Raw genomic sequence first — 25,869 nt, forward strand, 5'->3', positions numbered from 1 at the left:
AAAATTCACACAGACTGAGGTAATCTCTCAAGATAGTAAAGAGAACCAAACCCCGTAGAAAATTATTTGTAGCACGAACCGGTAACAGCAGTATTACTGGAGAAAGGCAATGCCAGGGGAATGTCTGCAAATGCTGTCCTCTGGTTTTCACACTCATACTACAAATCTGCAATAATTCCATCCATTCAAACTCTTGATTTTTACTTACCCAAGGTACATTTATTTCACCAAATAAGAAGATTCTGAAAGGATATAACTTCCAAGTTTAACAAGTGGGATAAAGATCTGTCTGACTCATTTCCAGTGACTCACCAGTGACATCTGCAGCAAGGTCCATTTTCTACACTTCTGAGCAGCAATACCAAGTTCCATATTTTCTGAGGAAATAGGTGATCTATATGCCTATAATCTCATGTTCAGTATCTCAGATACACAAAAGACAATCTCCTATACAGACAATCACTTAGTAACATTTATCATTTTTTGAGAGCCACCATTTGTAGTCTTGCTGGGTTTGGATAGTCTGATACTAAAAATACTCAAAGAGAAGACCGTATTTTTGCCCTCACATCAGTCAAGTGCAGTGCGTACTGAACTTTATTAAGATATATAATATGAAACATAGCACAGTCCTGAACTTTAAACCTCTAACAAAACGCTTAGGTCTACGCTCATGTAAAAGGATACTCTCTGAATCTTCACAGTTTTGCCTCCATCAATACAGATGGACAATCAAACCACCAGTACAGACTATCAATAAAATTATAAAGTTGACCAAATGTCCCTCCTATTTCACTACAGAAATTCTTCCCACACAGTGAATGAAAACCTTCTCACGCTATTTTACATAAGAAAACTCTGGAAGAATATGTAGAAATTTAGTTAGTGAAGAACTAGAAAAGATCAACAAATCTCAAGGACACTGAGAAAATGTGTAAAAGAAGAATGAGTATCCCTCCAAACCAGACCAAACCTATAGCCATACTCTTTATATAAGAAGGATTTCTTTTTAAAGCAGATGTTTATATTATGTTCAGTGTGGAAAACAGCTTAATGATAGCTAATGATTTCTGCAACCAAAAACCTACAGACACTAGCTTTCTATTTTTGATCACACAACAGGCATATTTGTGGTTTGAGCCAAAATACATGTATTTCAGTCTCCTAGAAGACCAAAAGCATGAACAGATACTTATGAAAAAACATGATCATGTGGATCCATATGACCACTGTATTAGATTATGGTGAAAGCTATTTTTAAAAAGTTTGGAAAGAGCATCAGGCATTACTGGATATGTGTAAATACACGAGCACACGCTCAGCCCAGCTGACTCGTCAGCTCCTGCTGCACCTGAAGCAATGCACAGGAGCACCGCACATAAACAAAAGGCCCCGAAGCATAATGCTGAAATTCCTCAAAGGACAGTAAAGGGGGAGTCCAGGAGGTTTAAGAATAGCAGGAACCTGGAGTGCAGTGGAGTATGTGTTGTTCTGTGCTACCTCCAGCCTGGAATAGCATTTGGCCCAAATCTCAGTGTTTTCAGAGAGCAGCAGCACTATTCAGAAATTCCAATCACAATTAACTTTCAGGAGGGAGACAGAGGGATCGAGAGGGAGAAACAGTGAGACCTACCGCTGAGCAGGAAGAAAACCACCGGCCTTACCTAGCAGTAAAACATACTAATGCTGTAAGGACTTTTCTGGAAGCTGTAATAGCAAGTGTAGCTATCAACGTACAGGTGGGTGTCGTGGCCTCATTATTCCCTGATGATAAAATTCTTTAATGTTATTTATAGGTTAAAAGGAAGATAGTAAAAAATCCTATACCTGAACGTCACTGTACTCCCACAATGCAGACAGGGATCATGTGCGACCCATGTAAGACCTTTCCTGGGCTGCTTCAATTGGCTGCATTAATGCAAACAGCAGTACTGAAGTGGATTTGCCTGTTTGGATTACAGCAGACAGTCATTCAAAAGTCACTTAGCATAAATATTCCCTTTAAAAAGAAGACTGCTTTAGAAGTGAGTGGAAAAGGAGGTATAGACAGAGAACACTGGAGAATACCTGTTTAACGGTCAAAGTACTGCTGCACAAAAGCAGTTTAACACAAAATGTCAGATAATTTTTTTCTTTACCCTTGGAAACGGGAAGGTTGGGTAGGTGCTTGTCTAAATGTTACGAATACAAAGCCTTGCTAAGACTGTATCTGAACTATAGTTACGCTAGTCTGCAATTCCACAAGTGTGCGAAGACAAGTACAGCCAATACAGAACTTCTTAGCAGAATACGGTTTGGAGGAAAGCGGAGCAGCAGCAGGGGAATATGGATCTCCCACAGCGGGGTCAGCTGGTCTCAGAGGCAGCAAAACTGAGGCACAATTTAAAGCCATCTGCTCAAGGTCATTAAGATGAAAAGGTACAGAACCCGTGAGCTCCGGTTCCAAAGTTCACAGCTTCAGCCAGATCTGCGATCGGCCAACAACTCTAATCCCTGACCTACTCAAACATCCCCGTGGCAGTTCCAGCTTGTTCAGGAGATTTTAATAGGTTAATTTCTGTCGGCAGACATCATACTTGACTATGTATTTGTCTGTCCACAATATATTTCTGCTAGATGCCTACCAACTTCTTCATCAAGACATTTCTTTTGCTTTCCCTCCTCTTCTGCAACTGCACCTGATTTCACTGCTGGCTGTTACCAGTTATCCATTGTCACCTGGGGAAGCCAGGGTGGTTTTTTCATCTGTGGACTACAGGGCTTCTGATCATTAAGGATACCAATAGAACTCCTTACTGAAATTATGATTTCCGAAAGCATCACCAAGGAAAACAAAGAAAAAAGCCTCTACCAGCTTCTAAATCAAAATAGGAGAGAAATATAGACACAGGAAGTTACCGTGAACAGAGACTATTAGCCACTTTGCATCTTCACTAGATGCATCTGATCAAAACATGCTTAATGTATTTAATTTTCCATTTCCACATAAACCAAATCAGCTTATGGTGCTGGACGACCTCTCTGGTTTCTAATAGCTTTCCATACCTTTTTTGGTACAAGTCTAGGCAGTGCCCAGGTTGCAACAGACTTCCAGTCCCCCATGAACTGGGGCCTGTTTTGAATAAATCACCTGAAAGGTAGAAAGGTTTGCAGTTTTCAGCAATTGCTTGAACGATAAGAGATCCAGTCAGGATGTTTAATACAGCACAGAGTAAGAGTCTCAATACAGTATTACCTTCTAAGGATTATAAACTGTGAGAACATAAAGGAAGTTTATTTTCTAGCTTTAAAATGAGAATTTAAATATGTTTAAATTATTTTCTAAGGAAAACTATGCTGATCTGGAGGATCGCTGTATTCTACATACCTTTATAAGAAAACACTCTAATAAGAACTGGTATCTCTCAGTAAGAAACTGGGTTAAAGCTTCTAATGCTGAAAAGAGCATTTCATTTTCCTCCTGTCTGACTGAAGCAGAGTACTCAAAAATTCATAGCTTGCTCTGATCAAGCTCCAGCACAGGTGCTGCACAGTCAAATCTCAGGGAAGCTACCTGCAACATGCCTGATCATCACAAGGGAAACATGCATAAAAGATGTGCAATGCCTGCTTCTACAGGTTTTTTTTTTTTTTTTACTGATGACAGTGCTAAATTGCAAAAGAAGCTCTGCTTTGAAAAGTCTTTTGCATTGAGAGTCCAACAGTTTCAGAGAAAGCAGAAAGAGTGGAAGAGATGAGGGTGTTAAGAGGAAAAGTGACTGAGCCATGAAAACGTAACTGTGTGATAGACCCTCTCCCTCCTACAAGAAGGTGATTCATTAGGCGGAGCACCCCAGAAGTTTGCTATAGCCAGTCCTGCAGTAAGTTCATAAAACACAATTATCTCAAGAGCAGAGGCTTTTTGTTCTCTTTCCTTTGTGCCAGTAAGGTGGCTCTGAAGAGAGCCTTACTCATGAAGAAGTGGCAAAAGCACCGTCCATTCTCCTCCAGGAGAGTCAACAGAACTGAAAGACACTGTGCCATGCAAATCCCCCTTGAAAAATTAACTACCAAAGTAGTTGCCAGTGGTTGGTTTACTGAGTACTCCCAAACCAGAATACAACCACCATCACAGCCAAAGCACAAAACCTAGTAACACGAATCCACTCCAGAAATGGGAATAGAAAATTCTTCAGAAAATGAGTGTATGAACAGGGAGTTTTACCTAAATGCGTGAAATAGAGGACTATCTGACATAATGGAGACATAGAGGAATTTCACAGCTCATTAGTGAGTGTGTGACAGATTGGAAAGAGAAAGGAATCTAATGCTGAAGATAGCCTGGTTCTGAGCAGGTCACTGGGCAGGACAACTCCAAACATGCCTTCCAGCCTGAACTAACATGAGCAAACACTGGAGGGGCAGGGAAGAGACACCTCCCTTCTGTCTATCTTTGTAAAAGAAACTTCCCCATCAGTTGCCTGAACTGTAACCAAGACATCAACTGGATTTTAATTCCTGTATCACTGGTTCATAAATGACTCAAAGATGACTTTTGATGAGCTCTCTCAGTGCAGTTGGACACTTTTTTCTCATTGCCTTGATAAAATACAGTGATTAGTCAGCAGGTTTAGACCTAATGCCAGAAAGCCCTCTATCAAAGTGGGGTCAGAGCCAGTGTATGTCACAGCCTTATCTCCCTGCGTCTAGACTTTGAAAGCATCGGTGTCTTTGGATGGAAATTTTAAGCAAACAGGAATTGAGCTGTTTTTGTAAAATCCATCTATCCATCAGATTATTTGGGAGGAAAAGGGTAAAACCAAACAACAGAAGACCATATTTACTCACCACAATTAGAAGACTGACTGCAACTGTATATCTGAGACAATCTATCTAGGATAATTAATGGCAAAAAGATTAGAAACAGTGTTTTCTAGCCCTGAACAATATAAGAGACAGTTCAGCTACCAATAGTCCCAAACAGTTCTTCAAGACAACATGCTGTTGGGTTGCGAAGAGATTACAGAGTACTCTGTATTTACCATGATACCTTCTCCTCTGGGGAACCAGTTCTCTGAGCATCCCAGATATAAAGAAGAGTAGCCAAACTCATTCCCCACTGGCAAGCATCCTTATCACACTTGAATCCATTTCACAAAGCTAAAGAAACAAAGACTAGAATCACCTGCTGATACATTACCCCTCAAGTTAATTACCAGCTCACTAAACCACCAGAATACGTTAATAGCAAAACCTCAGTGAAAGCTACTTGGCTTTTCAGGTGTAGAGGGGACTGGACCATGCAACAGCAGTAAGCAGCTTCCAAGAGCTGAAGCTGGAAACATTTAACTGGCCAGTTGAGAAGAGACACACACAACACACTGAGCCCAAAGCTCTGCCTGGCACAGATCTTAAGTGGGTTGGGTTAATGTTCAAGAAGCAATGGCAACCAATTAATTCACAGACAAAGCTTGATACCAAGTTGCTTCTATTCATCATCTGATCTCTAAGACACTGTGTACCCCACTGTTATTTCTTTATCAAATGCTTATATAAAGAAGAGTGCATTTAAAAATCAGTTTCATCTTTCTTTAAGCATTCCCCAAAACAGATGGTTTTATACTCCTCCTCTGAACCTTGGTATTGTAGTACTGCTAGTGAGCCTGAAGCCCAACTGGCTTTAATTTATGGTAGATGTTACATAGCCATTTTAACCTATGTTCTCATTCTCTCCCTTGAAGACTGGGTACATCATGCCTTAGCTCGGACGATGTCTGCACACTGAGCAATCAGACACATGGCAACACTTCGCAGCAGAAGACAGCACTGCTGCTCTGCTGCAAGGGCCAATCTGAGTTAAATTAATTTTGAATACTGCTCCCTGACTGTGGGTATCTGACCTTCCGATTTGGTTATTAAAGAAGCATTTGCTAATGACACCAATAGCCTACTTTTTGATTTCAAAGATGTGTGAGATCAGATATGGAAGGGCTGCTTTGCTAACTAAAAGCAACAGTATAGTTGTAACTGTTCAGAAAAGAAACATTCACGCTGAAGTTCCATCCACTGCCACGTGCGTTACGCCCCTGAAGGTGTCTGGGTAAACGAGCATCTCCACAATGTGGAACCAGACAAAGGCAGGAAACCCAGCAGACTCTTCCCTGCCAGCCAGAGGCGCGGGGACGCCACGCTCAGCCCCTCGTATCCTGCGCGGCGGAGCCTCTGCCCAGCAGGTGCTTCACTAGCTCACGCACCACCCAGGTCACCTGCGCTGGAGTACGTGGAGGCTTCCCCCTTGGTTGAGGGACTGTAGTATTTTTCAAAAGTGATGTTTAGTAACAGAAATAGGCTAACGGTCTTTCTGGAGATGTCACCTTTAGGTAGTGTCAGGGTAACTTTACAAGGCCTCTCACTAATGTTGCTTTGTTGCAGTGATGCTAGCTGGCAAGAAACCAGCTCTGTTCAATTTTCTGCCTGGCTAACAATATCAACCTCGGTGTCTGCTACCTGCAGCAAGTGTTCTGCACCAATGTAGACAGACACATGTAGGAAATGATGCTAATATGTAGTGAACTGCAAGCCTGTAGATTTTATTGAAATAACTAATGTTTTCTTTCTCCAAGTGGAATCACCGGACTGTTAAGCTGTACCCTGAAAGTGCTCCATCTCTGGCTATAACAAACAAGTGGTATGTACTTTTTATGGAAAAAAAAAAAAGTTTCAGAAAAGAAGTTCACTCTCCATTATTATGTGAAAAATGCATCTTCTTGCAGGGATTCCATTCTGTATAGTACCTGAACCTAAGAGAAACATGTGGAATTCCTGTAGATAATTATTATATTCAATATTGCAAGTTATCACACAGTTTTTTCAAACTCTATACTAATCTAATCTTGGTAAGCAATGCCTAGGGTTTTCTCTTAATGAATGCTAAAGCTTTAATTAGACTGCCTAGCAGCTGTGTATGGTTGCAACATACTGTGACAGTTTAAGTGTAGGACACAGGTCAAACCGCCGATCTAAACGATGAGCCGCCTTTGAAATCTGCAAGATACCATAGACTCAAAAATGATTAAGAAACCTTGGACTTCCTTCCATGTCTGGTTTGATACCAAGCCTCAGCTATGCGAGGTTCAACCCTGAAACGCAATCACTGTCTTCCTGAGCAATGAGCTGGCCAGTGTTGTGTAACTGCAGAACCACCCCGCGTGTCAGAACTCTCCACCGATGGTCACACACTCTACACCTCTTCCTGCGCAGCACTGAAGCCATCAGCACGTGCCAAAGAGTGTACTTACTTCCCAGCCAGGGCTTCTGACCCACCAACGTGGGTGCTGCTGCTTTGCTACTGACTCTTGGTACTCGCCGACAGTTTTCAACTTACAGCCCAGACACTGAAGCTTGCCTAGAGAGCACCAATTCACCACGTCAATATTTATGTATCCACTTGTGAAAAATATCAGAAAAGCAAAGTTAAAGTTGATCAAAAGTACATGCATTTCTCAAGCATCAAAAAAGTATTCAAAGCTTCAACATTTCAGGCCCAGCAACAAAACACAGTTACAACAGTCTTTCAAATGGCTTCTGCTTACTACTAAAATGCTAGAAGAAAATGGCTTGAATGATTCTATAGAACCAGGAGGCCTTTCTCATCCGGCTTATTATTGTTTTTTCATTTTTTAATTATGCGTAAAAGGTTCAGACTTCTTTGCTCTTTGGTAGCAGTTTCGGTAGTCAGATCTGGACGGCTAGATGAAAGCTACATTTAAGGGAATGAAAACCAGTATTCAGCTGAGTAATATTGCCAGTTTCTCAAACCAATGATGTATATAAAGAATAAGTATCTGCTGGTTACATATGGTGTCTGGGGTACATCTGATTAGCTCGAGACATGACAGTATGAAATGGCAGGAGTAGCTGGAACAGAGCCTCCTCCCTTGCAGAATTAACCATGTGTTCAAAGAGAGCTGCACCCCTCGGTACAGCCGGGATCAAGAGACGCACATTTTCACTGCAGCATCAGCACCGTTCCAGGCTGGGACATCTCCCTCACCCTAAAAGCAAGACAGAGGCGAAAAGACATGCATACAGACCTCATTTGTCCAGTGAGAAATTACTTCCTCACTACCAATTCACTAAATTGTTTTAATAACCCACAACTTCTTCTACCTGTTCAGTCGACTATCTAATTTTTTAAAAGCCTCATTATGAGTGCTTAAGATCTCGTATTTTATGCAAGCATTTATTTCTGGCCATCTGTGTACAAATGCTGTTCTCTTCAGCTCCGTTATGGTACAAAAAGGATAACTTTACATAAAGTATGGAGGCTACAGCATACCTCTGAACTTCTGTAGCTGGTATTAAACAGCATTTTAGGGAAAAAAAATTAAATTCAAAATTAAATGAACTCATGTAAACCAAAGAAAGAACTGAAGGATGGAACAGAACAGTTTATCAGAGTATTGCCAACACATTACCTTAATTAAGCAACTATTTTATTCAGAAAATTAATATTGAAAGCACTAAAAAAATGGGAGAATAGCTCTGAATGTGACAAGTATTTAAATTTATAGCACTTTATCCTACTACATGGTAACTATGAGTAAGATATCATTTACCTCCTCAATTCCAGGACTCCCAGTTTCCACAGCTCTGCAATACACTATTACTTTATAATTAATGGGCCTGATCCCAAGATACGCCCAGCTCCTACTGAAATTAAAGCTTTGTGCATAAAAAGCAGAGGAATGCCTCTTTTTCTTTTTTTTTTTATTGTTTTGGTAGAGGGGAGTGGGTGGTCTTCAGTATAAAGAGAAAGGCAACCTACACTTCACTGAAATAAAGACCAACTAAAAGCCTATTTAAATTGAGAAAATTGTTAGCAACTTTAGTCCCATTGCAAAACTGTAGACCCAAATACTGAAGACTTGTGGGCAACAGTTCTGCACTAATATTTCACATGCTTCACAATCCAGCCACCAGTGAAGCACCTCCTCCACATCGACTTGAAGCTCTTCATTTCCTCTGCTCTTATTGTCCTCTTGCCAATGTCAGAAGGCTGAAATAATTTATTTCTGACAACAGAAGTATTTCTTTCCCCTGTAAGTTTTTGTTCACCACCAACAGGATCCTGGGTCCTTCCCTATCAGTGGTGTAGGCAGTGGGTTTCAGTGCACTCCAAATTTCATTTTCTTTGGGAGTAATTAGCAAATCTAAATTGAAACTTTTACGAGTGACATATTTTCCAAATATGACATCGGTGCTTATAGACTTCTGAGAGTTAAGCAAGACAATGGTATATGCAGATAACATGGAGAAAAATAATTTTCTGCAGTTCAGTGTTTACCAACAGCATTGAAGGAAAAAAAAAAAAAAAAAAACAAACCCAAACAAACAAACGAACAAAACCCCCCTTGTAGTAAAACTTTACAGTTTTCATTCCTGTGGTCTTGGACTCCATTCTTCCTAAGTACGTGCCCTATGAGTGCCCTATCAAAAAAGTCAAATGATAGCCTTTATGTGTTGCTGAAATATTTTTACTCTCATTTCAAAAAAATAAAACTTTTTTAGATTTATGCATAGTAAAATGTTCATAGCAATTCTTTGAAGGATTAGAACCTTGATTCATTTCCTCAGCAATTTTTCCTATTTATTTTAAATAGTCTGAAAGCTCACAGCTCAAGAAGGGAATCTTTTCTAAACTGAATTCCCTATTCAAATACCAGTTGATCTCAGTGGTATCCAAACTGCATCTTAAGTTAGGAAATAAAAAAACCCAACAGAACAACAAAAAACCACTCTTCTAGTTCTTCTGTCAATGACTATCAAAGTGTCCTGGAACTCAGACTATATTTTAAAATTAATTAATTTCTGTCTTCAAAAGATGGGCTATTCAGACACATCACCTCCAAAGTGAGTAGTCTGAACTGCACATACAACTTCATTTATTGTATAGTAACAAAAATCTCCATTGATTTAAAATTTATTTAACATTGATAAGGACCGAGTTATTTGATGGGCCTGGCCCCAATTTCCTCATCATGAATTGTGCAGGGAGACAGGTTTTAGAACCTGGAAGACCCATTTAAGAATGGGATGGGAAGAATCAATCCAAACACAAGGAAGGTTAAATTGCAAGCATACAGCACTGACATTAGCATTTTACTTATTGTAACATCTAAATCAGGTGTTGAAAAACCAAGTATTTTCTAAGACACAAAAGATATGAAACCACATTTAAAAACAATAAACAAAAAACAGGAAAGAAATGTCACTTGCAAGGTTCTGCTAACTCGTAATTGCCGTGGAACATGGCTGTCCTCTTCTCTTTAATGAAGCGCTAACACGACGCAGGGCTCTGAGCTTTTACGCAAGATACCAGGTCATCGAGTAACTACAGTTATGGGAGAGGAAGGTGTCCGCCGTGCTCTCAGGGACCCCAGAGGGCCGAGGGGGTGACAGCGACCGCAGTTTCGGCAGCCAGGGATGGAGCCGTCCTGCCCTCCCACTGCACTCCAGCAAGCCAAGCCCCCAGAGCCCAAGCCCCCCCGAAGCACCGACGCCTGCCGAGGGACAGGCGGGCCCCCGCCGGGCCAGCTCTCTGCTTTCCCCACACATGCGTTATTTAGTAAGGGCTCTGCCCGCAGACAGAGAGGCTGCTATGGAGAATTTAATTTTTTAGCCAAACTCCGATGGAGACAGATGCTCCCACAGAGATTTGCTGAGCCCACCGGCCCCGCAGCAACATTGCTGCATCCTGAGATTGCCGAGTGCCGCCACGGCAGCCACAGCTAGTGGGCACTGGAAGAAAGAAACGTCCACGGCCACTTACTAACACCAGCATTCTGGGGGCTTGCAGCGGGGTTACTCTGGCATGCTGGGCTCCCTTTGGCTTGTCAAACCAAACGGAATCCCTGCCATATCATTAACTCTGAGCTACGAAAGCTTTTGACCATTTTTCCCTGGAAACTTCTCAGCTGCTAACCCACTTTGGACTTTGCACAAGTCCAGGTAGGTGACACCAGCTGCTCTTCCCTTATCCACCAACGCTCAAACACCACTGCAGAAGGCCACCAGATTTGTCAGGCACAGTTTGCCCTTAGTGAAGCCATGTAACAGGCTGTCACCAATCCCCTCCTTATCTTCCATGTGCCCTCGCATAGTTTCCAGGAGGATCTACTCCAAGATTCTGCCAGGCACAGAGGTGAGACTGACTGCCCTGTAGTTCCCTGGGTCCTCTTTTTTTCCCTACTTAAAAACGAGGGTTATGTTTCCCTTTTTCCCATCGGCAGGAACTTCACCGGACTGTCACAACTTCCCAAATATGATGGACAGTGGCTTAGCCATTGTTGAAAACTAATTCAAGTTCTCTTGCCCCCATTATTTCATTTCCCCTAAACTTTGGAGGCCTTCCTCCAGCATAAAAGCTTTTCTATCCTTTCTGAAAAGGACCTAGCTTACGTATGCATTTTTATCATTGACTATGACATCCTGAATGGAAAAATTTGAAAAATTAGATCAAACTCTACTCTGACTCTAAAGCAACACTGTCTAAGGAAGAAGCCAGCTGGTTTATCACAGGGAATAGAAGGGAGAGGGGCAAATATGACAGAAGCCAAAATCTCTACAAAGGACCCCTAAAGGTAACTAATTCAGAGTAAAGATGCCAACACTTGTAAGGCTTCCTTTGATCACTGCTGGTAGGAAATTCCAATTGTTATTGCTATCCAGCCCCATGTAAGCACCTATTATAAAGTATGATGATATTCTGCAGAGCAAACTGCCACGAGCTGTGGAATTTAATTATGAAAAGGAAAGACACATTTATGTAAGCTGCATTCCCCCTGTAGTCTGTGCTTACAGCCTTTCACATCACAAGTCTCTTCGGCAATGACCCATCACTTGTAATCCACCAGATCCCCAGCTGGCACGGATACAGGTAATTCTTTGGATTATTAGTAACGTTTTTTCATAAAAAGAAGTCCCTAGTCCTACCTCTAATATCTCCACAGGTATAGGCTTACATATCCTGTTAATCACCAATGTGGGAAGATGCTTCACGTCTGTTTTACTTCCACACTGTCACGGCATTCATGAAGCTGTTACACTGAGACAGAACAAACTCCTCATGAAACCTGTTACTCCTGCTTCTTAAAACAGAGTACCAGAAGCTCATTTTCCTTTTGGAAGATGAAGGTGGTATCTCTGCAACATTTTCCCACACATTCCTTCGAGAAAGATGTTGCAGTGGAAGCTCATTCCATTCTTGAGGGAACCGTCTTGCCTAGAAAAAGTTCATGATATTTCTAATCACTTCCAGTACTCATTCAGCACCAGCATGGCCCCCAATTCTTAGAGACCTATTGACATCCCACCACCTCTCAGCGTTGTTTAGACAAGCCTTTTGCCCAGTAAACCTTACAAAGTATCCATGCAGGAACAGATTCAAAACTAAATAATGTGAAGAGTAATACACTGAGATGCTCCAGTTGTCCTGTCTACAACAGGGCACTTGAAACAGCCAACACAAGCAAACCCGTGTTTCCACTAGGAGCAACAGGAAATTTCTGAATAACTGCCCCTGCATTGACACTGGTAAGCTAATCCCCTACTTGACCTGAGGGAGTGCGCGCACACGAGTTACGGTGAGGCATGCCAAGGACAGACTTGCAGCACACCAGAAAGTCTGCTGCGAAGGTGAGCGACCTTCTATCAGCTCCCCCAAGCATCAAGTTGCTTCACACTGCATCCCATGAGAAAAAGGTAATCTAAAGGTAATCTACCATTGAGCAACTGATGTGGTAACACAGGTGTCCATCTAGCCCTGAAGGTCCCATTAGATCAAAGTGTCCCACCGGCTTCACTCAGCCACGGGTGAAGTGATGTAACTCCAACTCTGTGAGCAGTGCAGAATTTGAAGAGCCACAGGAAAACTGTTTGCCTGCTGCTCCACTGAACATGAGAATAGGGTTGAAAAGCATCAGGTTTCCAAACCTTTCTCCTACTTCCGGCATTCCCCCACTATTAACTGTAGCCAAGCTACATTAGATATCAGCTCTATGAACAAGGTTACTGAAAACTCAACGAGAGCTAATATTTTATGTATTTTAATAGTGAATAGATGCACTCTGAACATAACCAGTTGTTGACGCTATGTATCATAAAAACCAAGTTGTCCAAACAGACAGAAGCATCCACCTTTTGACCATTTTAGCTATAAAACTGGAATCAGCATCATACCTTTGCTAGAAGTTATTTCTCCTTTATATTGACTATTAGGAGAGCTCTGCCCTGATAAACTGGTTATCACAACCTGATATTCCTTGATGTTTGGCAAGGGCTTACCAGTAAAACATGCTGCTGTAAAACTGAGCTTACTCCAGATAGGAAAAAATTCTTAGGACCTGAGCACCTCCAATAGTGGACCTTATCAATAAATGCGCTTTTTCCATCTACAACACTGATAGACAGGAAACGGCCACACAACGGGCCCCAGAGCTCGCAAGTATCAAGTCACCACTTTTAACTTCCTAGGTCAGTGTTTTACTGACTTGAGAAAGGACAGAGTAATCTTACTTCACATTACAAGCTTCTCTAGGGACTTTTGCTCCTCAAGACAGAGGCAAACACACAAAAAAGAAGGATATAACCGTGAACAACTCAAGCAATGAACTCTGGAAATCCACGTAACTCAGCAAAGACCATTATTTACCTTTTTTGTTCTGTGACAAACAGTTCTTGAACCTGAAGCATCATGATTCTGCACAGGAATGTCTTTAGGTGACAGCTTACGGGATGCAGTCTTAAGCAGTTAATTGCTTTACTATTATATATGAGTCCATATCTGTTCACAGTGAATTTAGATTGCTAAAAAAAGTTATTTTATACTACATTAATCTTTACCAAGTAATTTATATCTGTGGAGATTCCCACTGATGATCCTATGCCCACAAAAATACAAGGTCAGCAGCACAAAGAATAAAGGAAATGATCCATCAACACTGGCTAATGAACAGAACTGAAGAAGAGCAACCCACTTGTCTATGGGTCACATCTGCCTGGGATGAGTGACTCGAAGGAAGCCGAGGTGGCGCTGCTGGAAGCAGCTTAATCTACACCAGTGACAAGGAGGAGAGCAGACTATGCTATCAGAACAACAGCACATTCACCTGCTATAACCTCTAGACAGGCTAGCAAGAAATTCTGTAGCTTAAGTAAAAGTATTCCAAGGCTATTTTGGCATAGTCCACTGAAGCTCCTCTCCCATAAATAAACTCAATCCACATCACAGAGACAACACAGAGACAGTTCAGATGCTAACAAACCCATACAGCACTTAAGAGAAAGACAGTCCAGCCTGAAATTTTTAACATTTAATGTGCTGGTTAAATGAACTGAGTATCACTGCAGTTCTCAAAAAATACTTTTTTTTTTTTTTTTTTTGGCGTTTTCTTTCTTTAAATTGAAACTGGCCTTTTCTAGTCAAAATTTCAGCCATATATGAAAGCACTACTTGGCTCATCTGAATCTCTTCTGGGAGAGCAGAGCCTTTAAAAGAAAGGGTATGCATTTTAACTTAGAAAAATTTCCACAAATACAGTTCAATTTATCTCTATTATTTTCCTTTCATAAGCCCAGCTAAAACATCTGGAAAAAGTCAAGCTGAGTAAAAGCTGGATACAGTTATGTACTATCACTCCAAGAGTGAGGGAATTCCCCAACTAAACGTAACACAGCAGCAACAGCACTTCTTGAGGTCTTGGGTGACAGCAATTGCAGGCGCCCTCCAAGGATTTCCAGACTGTACAAGATGAAGAGTGGTTTGAAGCAAAATACCTGGAAAACACTTCAGTTATTCAGGGAAGGCAGGGGGGGGAAACAAAGTGAACAATCTGAGTTTGGCCTGAGGAAGGCATCTGTTGAACAAAAAAAAAAAAAAAATCAAGTATTTTGCCTTTGCTTTCACAGTAAAGGTATAATACTTATGAATCAAATTTTTAACAGTTACAGACATTTAAGTTAGCAAACCAACACAGAATCCAAGCAATAACCCACAAATACTAAATACTGATTTGCTATATGTGAATTAAGAAGTTAACACTTGAATATAAATCTGTGTAAAACTTTCTGAAATTCATGATACAAATGGGTTATCAAAATGCAAACATTTCATAAATTAATATATGGTTAAGTGCTTATACAGGTCTCCCCAGAACAGTATTTCAAAATTTGACAGCCATTATGTAAATAAGAGAGAGGCATTAACCCCATTCATAAAAGGAAGGCAGAGACTGGGAGAACTTAAAGGATTTGATCAAAGCCATGCAGTGCACGTAGCCGTGCTGTAAAGGAAGCCAGCTATTTGAGGCTAAACCCTGTTTCATGAAGCCCTATTTTTCCTTCCTGCATGAAGTCCTACATTTTCTTTGCTCAAGTTTTATTACACACTGATGGCAGCATTTTTCAGTTTGTAGCTCTCAAATCTGCACAGTCACATTCTATTTGAAGCCTCCACCACTAAATATGGTGAAACTGGAATTTTGACCTTGCTGCTGCTTCACACCAGCACACCACTTTATAACGTCCTATTTCGCCTAAGAAGTGAATACATCCTGGGAGCAGGTGCTCCAGATCCTACACAGACGTTTGCCAACTTTGAAGTCTATGTCAGCAACTATAAAAGAATCAAGATTTCTGCACAAGAAATATTAATAAAGTCCTGCTTTGTTTTCTATAGTCTGGCAGTCATTGTGTTTTGGATGAGAAATACATTAGCAAAATTCTATGTCTCTTCTATCATTTCCCTCCAGAAGATGACAGAGTGCTTTATAACACCATTTGCTACCCCCTTCCCCCTACCACCCAAAGACTCAAACACACAGGGACTTCCTAAACCCATTCTAAAGAGCAGCGAGGAGGCACGGAGATGAAGTTCTCATTCTACATCCAAACCTAGATAAACACAATCCATTCCGATTGTTCCTTTGTACAGCTACACTTTCTATTTTGGTAAATTCAGACTAAACTCTTAATTTTCTCCTTCAGTTCGTCGTACTGTAAAAGTTGTGCATCTTTTACAATTAAAACAAAGATGTTAAGAAGCTGTCAAGGCTAGACAATTGTTTAGAAGTAGGCTTGACGCAACCAAAGCTAATACAATGCAAGACACAATTGCGTCAGACACAAAAATGGAGAGCTAGAAAAACAAACTGAAAATGGTTCTCCTAGAGTAAAAAATCAGTGTAAACATTTTTCCAAATTACCCTGCTTGGCTTGATAAACAAGAATTAAAATGGAGTCATCCAAAGGAATCTACTTAAAGCTATTTTGGCTGCCCCACATAGACAAAGCTTAGATATGGAGTTCATTACTAACTAGATCAAGCCTCTTTTGAGGAGATTAAACTCCGTAGTGCCTGTGGAGACTTCTACTGCTTGGAGGCACAGCTCTTGACACGGAACAAGATAAACTGTTAAAAGATGCACTTTTTCATACTCCCTAAAAATGAACACATCAGTTTCTTTAAGATGAGGAGACACTTGGAAAAATCATAAATAAGAAAGATACCAACTTACTGTAAAGCCATCTTTTCCAAGACAGTCTGAAAGACATGAAATCTTATCTATTTAAAATGCTGGTAACGTAATTTTAGAATTTTGGTGAATGCCTTTTAAAACCTTTACAATCACACACACGTGGGGGAGGGCGGGAGGAAGACCTTAAATGTAAAGTGAAAATTAAGCTTGCTATTTAAATGTCCAATTAATACTGTAGTTCCTATATCCAGAGCCAAGTCTGCTCAATGGGAACAGTTAGATGCAACAACAGGGCTGTGCTGGCAGCTCTGAAGGAGACGCGCTCTTACCTGTAGTGCACTGCCCAGCCTTGCTTTTATTCATGGATTGATTTTTTTTTTCCAAACGTTTTTCAAACTACACGCATTGTATCGATTCAGCGACAAAACTGCAAGACTATATGGACTCTCTCCTCAAAAGCAGCTTCTTGAAACAAATTAGAACGCTTGTAATTATTAAACAGCAAAACCTGTTCACAGCAACTCCTTTGTTCTTAAATCCGGTATTAACAGCAAGCGCTGCTGAGCACTTCAAAGCCGGGAGGGCAAGCTTCCCTCCTGGTTTTGCAGGTGTGTCACTGGGACAATTCATATTCCTGACTACCAAAGACATTCCAGCCAGCATAAAGCACACGCTGAAGTAACCGTCACAGGCAACTGCCTTGCACACCCACATGTCGGCACAACTGTTAGCTCCGCTCCTCCTTTTCAGACACCCCCTTCTTTAAGTCCCAAGATTAATCGGAGCAAGGCGGCTGCAGGCTTTCCAAGCACCTACGCGGTAACGAACCCCTTACCCACCACCAGACAGGCCGGCTTAAAACGCCGGAAAACCCCCCAACCGCAAGCGGAACCCCCTTTGTGTCTCCGAGAGCCAAGAACAAAAGACAGAGCTGCCTCCTCCGCACCGACTCGCCGGTGCCCGGCGCGACCCACCTTCGAGAGCTGCCTCCTGAGGCTGAAGCGCTGGACCATGGTCCGCGCCGGGCCCCGGACACAGCGGGCCGCGGCGGGGCACGGAGCGGGCGGGGCGGCCGCGGCCCGCCGGGCCCGCCCGCCCCCGGACGCGAGACCCTTCCCCGCCCCAGGGGCGCCCCGCGGAGGGGCGGGCACCGGCCCCGCCCCGGGAACGGCCCCGCCCCGGGAACGGCGGCCGGGAAGGCCCGGCCCCCGCCGATCCCGGGCAGGGCGCCCCGGCCCCCGGCGGGCGGGGGGACGCCGCCCCGGCAAGGCCGGGCCCCCCGGAGCTCGCCAGCCAGGCGACACCGCCGGGGAGGGGGCTGCTCCCACCAGCGCGGCCTTCCCCGCTCCGGGAGCTGGGAGGGCGCCCCCCGACACCCCCCGCCCCCGGGGGCCCCCCGCCCCGCGGCCCCAGCCCAGCGGGACCAAGCCGCAGACCCCGGCCAGCGCGGACCCCCCTGTCGAAGAGGACGCGGAGGAGAAGGTGACTGCGCGGGCCGGGCCCACCGGCTGCCCCGCCGCAGCGCTCCAGCTCAGCACGGGGGGGTTACATTCTCCTGTAGGAGACGCACAGAACAACGCCCTGCTGCAAGCACTAGAAAATACCTGAAAAATATTTCTATTTTCCTGGCACAATGCGACGAAGATCTACGGTGAAAGAGACAGGTACACTTTCATTTCTTCAACTGACTTGGTAAGAGTGGGTTTTGAATTCTTAAATTGTTCTTTCTCCCCTTACAGTATTTGTGAGCGATGGACACGGTACAATCTTCATGCAGAAAAGGGGATTACAGGACTCCTCTTAGTTTGCTACAATATCTGCAGCACTGCTCTAAAGGGTTTCAAGACACCAGCACCAGGGACTCGCGCATTTCCCATTTGTGCCGTTCAGACACAGGTCTCGATCTCAATGAATTGGCTCAGGCGTCGGCCAGGATGCTCATGAGAGGAGGAGGGAAACCAAAACCCCCAAACACAATGAAGAGCTCGAAATCTCTGGAAATAAGTCCATTTCTCATGTAGTCCTATCTCAGCATTTTCATTTTGGATTTAGGATTTTATTGCCAAGCCCTTTTGTAATTGCCTCCTGCCTGCAACTTTGCTCTTATTTCTTTCTATTCCTCCAACTTAAAACCACTGCATGCTCCTGCTCTAGATGTCAAAATATCCCTCATAACCCTCCCATACAGAGTTCTTGCCTCACCCCAAGCCTCCTGGAATGCACTCATGGCAGGAGCTTTCCCACCACTGAAGCACTAAGGCAATACTTAAAACATCAAGTACATTTCAACAGTAACAAAAAATGATACTTTGAAGAGCTATAAAATTCTATAGAACAAAAGCCAACATGAACGCTTTCTTCTTTTAATAAACAATAGAGACATTTAAAGACATATCCTGCATTCTGCATTCCTTCTCTTACATAAAAATAAAAAATGGCATACAAGCCACTGCACATGTGTTATATCTGGATTTAGGTGCAACCCAGAGTGTCAGACACCTGAGAATTGATGGAGATTTTCTGCAATTCTGTTTGAAAGAAGTGGGGGGGCTGGTTTCAAAGCATCATCCTGATTTCAGCAAGCATGAAACTTTGCAAATGCCAACTGTTTGAGAATTCCCGTAAAACTCACTTTCAGCTCCATTATTCTCAAATGCCCCTACGAGCCCCATTTTATGGATAGAAAATGGGGCAGATTCAGGGGAAGGTCTGAATTCAGCTCTGTGGCCTGTGCTGGAAGGATCTATCTCACAAGGCATGGGCGCATAGTTCATTCCTGGAATGACTGCAGTCATTGCAGACACTGCAGACAGGTAAGATAGGCATTCACTGACATGAACTGACTATCACTTAAACAAGACAGATGGTGCAACTATGCACCAAGCGATAGAAAAGATAAGAGCAATAGAAATGAGGTCGTGAGGCTACCTGCGGTGGTTACACACACACCCATGCAGTTTTGTAGCATATGACTTAAGACATACTGAGTTTCCAGGCTTGGTGTCTGTGCTAAAGTAGCATACTAGAAAAGGGTTTGGAGTTTAGATCACCAGATCCTATTCAAAGTACCCTTCTGTAAAGCTTGCCCCCCAGAATACTTTTTTTTTCAGCCTCCTGTGTGGAGAAGGGTGTATCCTGCTATAACACACGCAACCAAGGTTCGAGAGCAAGGTTAGTCTTCTGCTCAGTCACCACGTTGAGAAGATACAAAACTTTCCTAAAAATGATCCCATGCCATGCAAAAGGCTCAAGTTGGCAGGCAGGCTTCATAAATACGAGGCACAACTTGTATAGCACTTCTCTTTGTCTTAGATTTTTGTTAATACTAATAGAATTCGGTGACTGACTTGCAGGTGTATTTGTTCTGAAATCAGATGATTGTAATGAATCTCAGGCCTTGTTTTTATTTACATGCAGGGTTCAATAGCAAATTTGAGTTGCACGGCGAAGGTGATTCACCTCTGGTGAATATCTGTCAGCTGAGTTCTGCCAGGCATGGAAGACAACAAGGTGTAAAAAGTTGCACGGGAATTGTTAAATGGTGAACAGTAGTATAGTTCTGGACACTGTAGAAAAAAAAAAATCACATTTCTAAGCAGCACGATCACCTTTCCAACAACTAGTTCTTCTCATTCATGCTGCTGGTGCCTTCTAGCACAAAGGCACACCGAGCACTACTGCAGCTTAGCAGCTAATACAGCCCTTCCTCTGCTCAAAGGCAAAGCACATGTGCTGTATTTTGAGTACCATTAGTCTTCTGCTGCAACGTGGTGCACTGTCTTCTGTACAGAAACGAGAGAAACAATGCATGCTTCCTTACAGTCTTTTGGTTTTGCATTGTTTGACAGTCCTTTATGACAAAAAACCTAAAAAAATCAATTGTCTGTACTACAACACTACCAATAGAGGCCAGACTTTTGTAGAGGATGAAAAAACATTGTGGCATCCTTTTCACCCAGTACTCACAATGTTGGCCATAGATGCTGTGGAGTTGCTTTAGTACTTGACTGACATGTTAACATGACAGATAAAGACTTCATTACAGTTTTTCAAAAGCAATTATTCATGATGAAATAAAAAAAAAACCCACACCTCGGTGAATTTGAAATGCTATTCAGAAATTCCTTTCATGTTGGAGACAAAGTTATAGGCATGCCTTGCTCATAATATGTAGACAAGTATTTTTCACTACAGAAAAAACAGGGATTCGTTCATATGAATATCAAAACGTTTCTTCTACTTAACTGCTTCTATGTCCTTTTTTCTGTGTTTTAAATTTTAAAACTCCATAAATTACTCTTCCCTGTATATATGTTATTTGACTCAGGACATCCAAAGAAGACGTCACCAGTATGGATGATGTTGTCGGATGGCAGAGATCAAGCTAACCACCTGCCAAGAAATATTTTACATTCCAAGACTAATTAAACAAAAGCTTACTGCTCAAACAGCATGCAGCTCATTTGCTCCAAGCATCTACAACAGCAGCAGTTATACGGTGCCAACTATACAGCCTGATTTACTAGTAAAACTTAAACCTTGAATAGGCTGTCATTATGCAAATCAGAAGGACCTGGAATTAGATAAAAAGTCTGCTTGGGATAGCAGAAGTACTCACAACTGACTGTTACTACTTAACCCACAAAGTGCGTTCCGCACCACCACCAGAACCGTCTGAACACTGTGAACATAGCGCTAACTTGTAATTGCAGCACTTCTCTGTCTTGACTGCATTATAAGCTGTACTTTGCAGACCAATCCAAACCAATGTGTTTTCACACTTGGCCACAAGAAAGTTACTTTAATGAACGTGTGGGTATTTTTAGCCTTAAAAAGGAAAATAAAATCAATGCATCAGGAAGTGATTTGCTGTATTTCCTTTCACATGTTGGGTACATCCTGAAATTTTCAAGCAGCCAGAAATTTAAAAGGATTTGATACTGCAAGAAAAAAAAAAAAAAGAAAAAAATTTATGACTGCATCACCCTTGCAGACTGTTTACATGATACAGACTTAGTCTAACCAGAGCCTGAGTACTCGTGATGCAAATGCACATACATTTGAGTAGGGTATCACATGTGCTGCATACAGCTAGGACCTGATGGCATCTATCTCTGCATCGTACACCGCAGTGAACAGATTCACTGTAGTATTCTTTCACAGGAAAGTACTGGAAGTTGTCTGGGCATATAGTGGAAAACTACAGAAAGGCACTGGATGACTACCACCAGACAAACAACTTGAACTGTATGCTCACAACAAGATAGGGAGATAGCTCATCTGAGCAAAAGCAGAAGGCGACTTCCTGAGCAGTGCCATGTACTTAACTCTCAGTTGATACCTGGGCTGACAGAGAAGGCAAACAGACAAGACCTGAACTTAACCGTATGTCAAACTCAAGACTGAAGATGTACCCTACACTAGAAAGTGGCTTCCAGCTGCTTCAGAACAGATGCTGAAGTCAGGAAATGTTTGGTTTGATGCTGAACACCTCCAAAATGACATGCTTTTGTTTCCTTTCCGTTAACTTATCCACCCACTACGAAATGACTGGGGGCCCACATACCTGAATAACGTTTGTCTGCATCTTCAGCATTCATTCTGAGAACTTACACCTCATGTACAATTTTTACAATACAATTCAACCACAGGCACAGAATTGCAACATGTATCCAAAAGGGAGGGCTCCCTTTTGCATTACATTTAAACGCCCGTAACACTGATCCCTTCAGTACATGAACAGGATCTACACGGGAAAGTATTTTCTGTCTAACTCTAGTCTATGAGCACAACTACTGGCATCGGGAACAGCTCCCAACTCTTGAGGCCAGAGCATGTCCCAGTTGAGCTTTGACTCCTTATCAGGGCAAGGCTGGATTATCCAGTACTCCACTGCTCACCAGCATTCTCCTCAGACCTTCGTTTCAATGGGAAGGAAGCCTTGGCACAGTGGCCAAAGGACCCCATGGCATGCTCCAGGTACCACAAATCAAGGGACCTGGATCCTATGGCATGCTACAGTGTGCACCCAGCTGCTATAAGTCAGTTTGCACTGGCTTCATACTAAATTACCCTCTATGGTATGTACTGGGAAAGTGCACTTCACTGCCATGCGTGGTTGCACAGTCCTGCAGAAAAATGAAGGTGAATTAGGCCAGAATATTTGCCTTTTTAATGCCTATTCTTAAAGTCACCAAATGAGTTGGAGGCTAGAGATAGAGAAGACCTTTGCAGTTGGGCCATAAAGGGTTACGAGAACAGTCAGTGCAGTTCTCTAAATAGAACTCGACGGGAAAGTTACAAAAAGATTACACAGAGGTGTTTATTTTATAACTGTCATCCAAAAGTAGCATCTATAGATGCATACTTCAGCACTGAAAACCCCAGCTGTGATATGAGAGCATTATTTGGTAGCATTCTACCCTGTCAGTGATAACTTGGAGGTTTCAAAATGCAGAACTGTGTTCTGTACAGAGGAAGTGTTCCCTGCCAGAACCTGGACTACTTTTCAAAATGCTCAGTTTTCTTAGAAATACATAGACAGTACATTACCCAGTTATTAGGCCTCAGTTTTGTAATGACCACATAGAGCCAACAGCAAAGGAAACCGATGGGACTGAGACACCAGAAAAACCTTCCCATGCTGGCAGAGTACATACCAGATGCTCAGGGGATTCTGCATCTAGCAGCTGCATCATTCTCCTCTCTGAACTGGGTCAGTACTTCTTGTTCTGCAGTTTGACTATATTCAGAAGCCTTGTGCACACCATTCAATTTCTACTGCAGGAAATCTACACCATCTTGAGCAGTCTCTGGGTCTGGAAAGCTGCCACACTTAACGCTGTTGAGACCACCAGGCTTGTCAGCATTCCCATGACAACACCCTCCCAGGGCTGAAAACAGCTTCTCCAAAGAACTCTTTCTCCATGGTCTCCTGGTCTTTTTTCGTGTGTTCAAAGGTATACCTAGGATTTCTGTATTTCATTTGGAAACCCAATGACCAGTCAGTCAGCTTGTGAAGGAAGCGAAGGAGGAGTGCAGCCAGTTATTAATGTAACTTGGGAGAAACTCCCTCCACAACCATGTCAGAGCAAAACGCTGGGACAAGGGCAGCCAGGGAAGGCTGGTCTGTCCTGCCATTTTATCTGCTGCATCTGAACTTTCCTGTCTCCACGCTGACAGCAGATAGGGGTGGCTCCAGGTAACCACCCTCCCACCCTCAGGGCTCGGTGCCAAAAGCCCCAAGGACCACCCGGTGCCTCCTCTGCCCAACACTTCGGACACAGGGCCTCTGCTCACGGACACCTAGATCACTTCTCCCACTCAGGCCGCACGGCTCAGTCTGGTTGAGACAGACATATAGATAAGGGGAAGGAGCCAGCTGGCTGAAATTTAATCCACATCAAACTGAGATGGAACTGGCAGATTAGCAAAACTGACGATAGCAACATTCTCCTCTGCCTCTGTAGCTAAGGCCTCACACTCAGCATTTCCACACTCATTTTTTATGATCTGCATAGCCAATTAATGGCTCCTGCTCTTACACAGACATACATGTACCTTCTCCTTAGTCTCCTTTCACTGGGCTATAACAACTCTTTTTTACCTTCCTATAGCAATTCATTCCTGTGTAACAGTTTAATTGGTGAATTCTTCTTCCTCTATTCAGGAACATAAAACACTTTAACCATTCAAAATAATCTCTCATCGTGCTAACACTTCCAAAGCTGCCTATAATATACAGAACTTCTAAAGCTACAGTCCAAAATAGTAATGTGAAAGGTTTGGACATATCAAACTTCTGAAGACATATTATAAACAGCTTACTATATCAGAATTCTTAGAGACAATGGCATTAAATTATATACAGATGCATAAATATACATAAATGTGTAATATATAGACAATCAATCACATCTGAATATTTCGCAAATACTGAGTAGTAGTGAAGTAACAGAAAGCCTTCTATATGCAAACCAGTATAAAATGTGTTTATAAACAACAAACGGTATCTTGTGTAAATTAAAGGGAAAGAAGAGCGGGAAAAAAAATTAGTAAATAGTTTATATTTATGCTATGTGTACAGGTACTCCAGTGCAATTTATCAACATAATATCCATACACAAGACTTCCACTGTTTTAATCTATTTCCACCCAAAGTACTGTCTTTATGGAAGCTTCCTGAAGAAATAAAAAATTTTTTCCTGACACTTTGTTTTTTGGAAAAAAATTGGGAGATGTTGTTACAATCATCTGCTTAGTTTACTGCTGAAACAGTAAATTTTTAGTAGCAGCACTTCTGTGTTGATCAAAGATAACGCAATTAAAGTTTGTGCAAGAGGGTGTACTCTCCTCTCCTAGTTTACTAAAGTCCAAACTGCTTGCTGTAGAATTTAGGGCCTTATTAAGAGCTTTGCCAGCAAGTCTAGCCAAAAGAAGAGTAAAAGCAAGCGTGTGCTGTGTAATCAACCCTAGCAGAAACAAAGGCAGGGACCCTGACTGCAGCACTGCTTTGACTTGGTGGGAGGCTCCACTCAGCGCTACTGGTTTGGAATTACCCCACCATATGCCTGCCCTTCTGCGAGCTTGTCCCCACACAGGCAAGGCTTGTACCCAAACGAATGGCACGTTCCACAGACAACTGGATTACAAGAGAAACTGCTGCCAGCTAATACTTCACAGCCACATTGCTTTCATGTGAATTGATCCAGACGCTGTAAAGTGTAGCCACTTCTGCAGTGAAATGCCTCCCTTGCTCTATTCAGAGCAGCACCCCTACACAGGCCAAAAACTCCATCTGCTCCTCTTGTGATAGAAACACCTCAAGTGGAATTTAGGTAAGGAGAAAAGTAAAAAAAAGACCTTGGCCAAGTAGGTAGCATGAATACTTCTGACTGTTGGCAGAAAACACGTGACTTTTAATTACAAGGAACAGTCAAGATGAACTTATTCAGCAGCAATTTATCAATTTGAGATTTTTAAAAATTATAAGACCAGAAAGATTTCAGTCAGATCGAGAAAACACATCAAAGTGACCAAATGCTGATACACTCAAGTGATCAAATGCTGCTTCTGTATACGGAGTTGGCAGGTTCAGAACCTTTCAGAGGGCCCCGATGAGGCTCTGTGCAGCGCAGGGCTGTGCCGTACACTGGCTCTTCCCGATGGCAACACAATGCCCAGCAGTCTCCTGCAAACATCGGCACCTCTGCCCTTCTGTGCGCTGCCAGACTTTTTTCTTAAAAAAAGCTTTGGTTACAATTTTTAACAGTTAAACAGACCTGCTCAGGCACCCACGCCATTTATCTAGCATAATACTATTTCTTGAAAAAAAACAGCAATCTCCCTGACTCAA

At 42.5% G+C, this 25,869-nt stretch overlaps 1 protein-coding gene and 1 long non-coding RNA gene across 6 annotated transcripts in view; one reads left to right on the forward strand and one right to left on the reverse strand.

Annotated features, from left to right (window-relative positions):
- Positions 1 to 25,869, reverse strand: part of TMCC1 (transmembrane and coiled-coil domain family 1) — a 190,279-nt gene that overhangs the window by 51,284 nt on the left and 113,126 nt on the right. Inside the window, exon 1 of one of the 5 annotated variants that reach the window (XM_042799406.1) lies at positions 17,489 to 17,606. The exons of the other annotated variants lie outside the window; for them this stretch is intronic. Coding sequence (XP_042655340.1) covers positions 17,489 to 17,527 — 39 coding nt within the window. The 5' untranslated portion in view covers positions 17,528 to 17,606. Of the gene's footprint in view, positions 1 to 17,488; positions 17,607 to 25,869 lie in introns of those variants that run through there. 5 annotated transcript variants of the gene reach the window in all.
- Positions 17,721 to 18,906, forward strand: LOC116960440. Its single transcript, XR_004406403.2, has 2 exons — positions 17,721 to 18,178; positions 18,254 to 18,906. It is a non-coding gene; the product is annotated as an uncharacterized LOC116960440 (long non-coding RNA).

This window comes from Tyto alba, unplaced genomic scaffold, assembly GCF_018691265.1.
Source record: "Tyto alba isolate M040663 unplaced genomic scaffold, T.alba_DEE_v4.0 Super-Scaffold_3, whole genome shotgun sequence".
Classification (NCBI taxonomy): domain Eukaryota; kingdom Metazoa; phylum Chordata; class Aves; order Strigiformes; family Tytonidae; genus Tyto; species Tyto alba.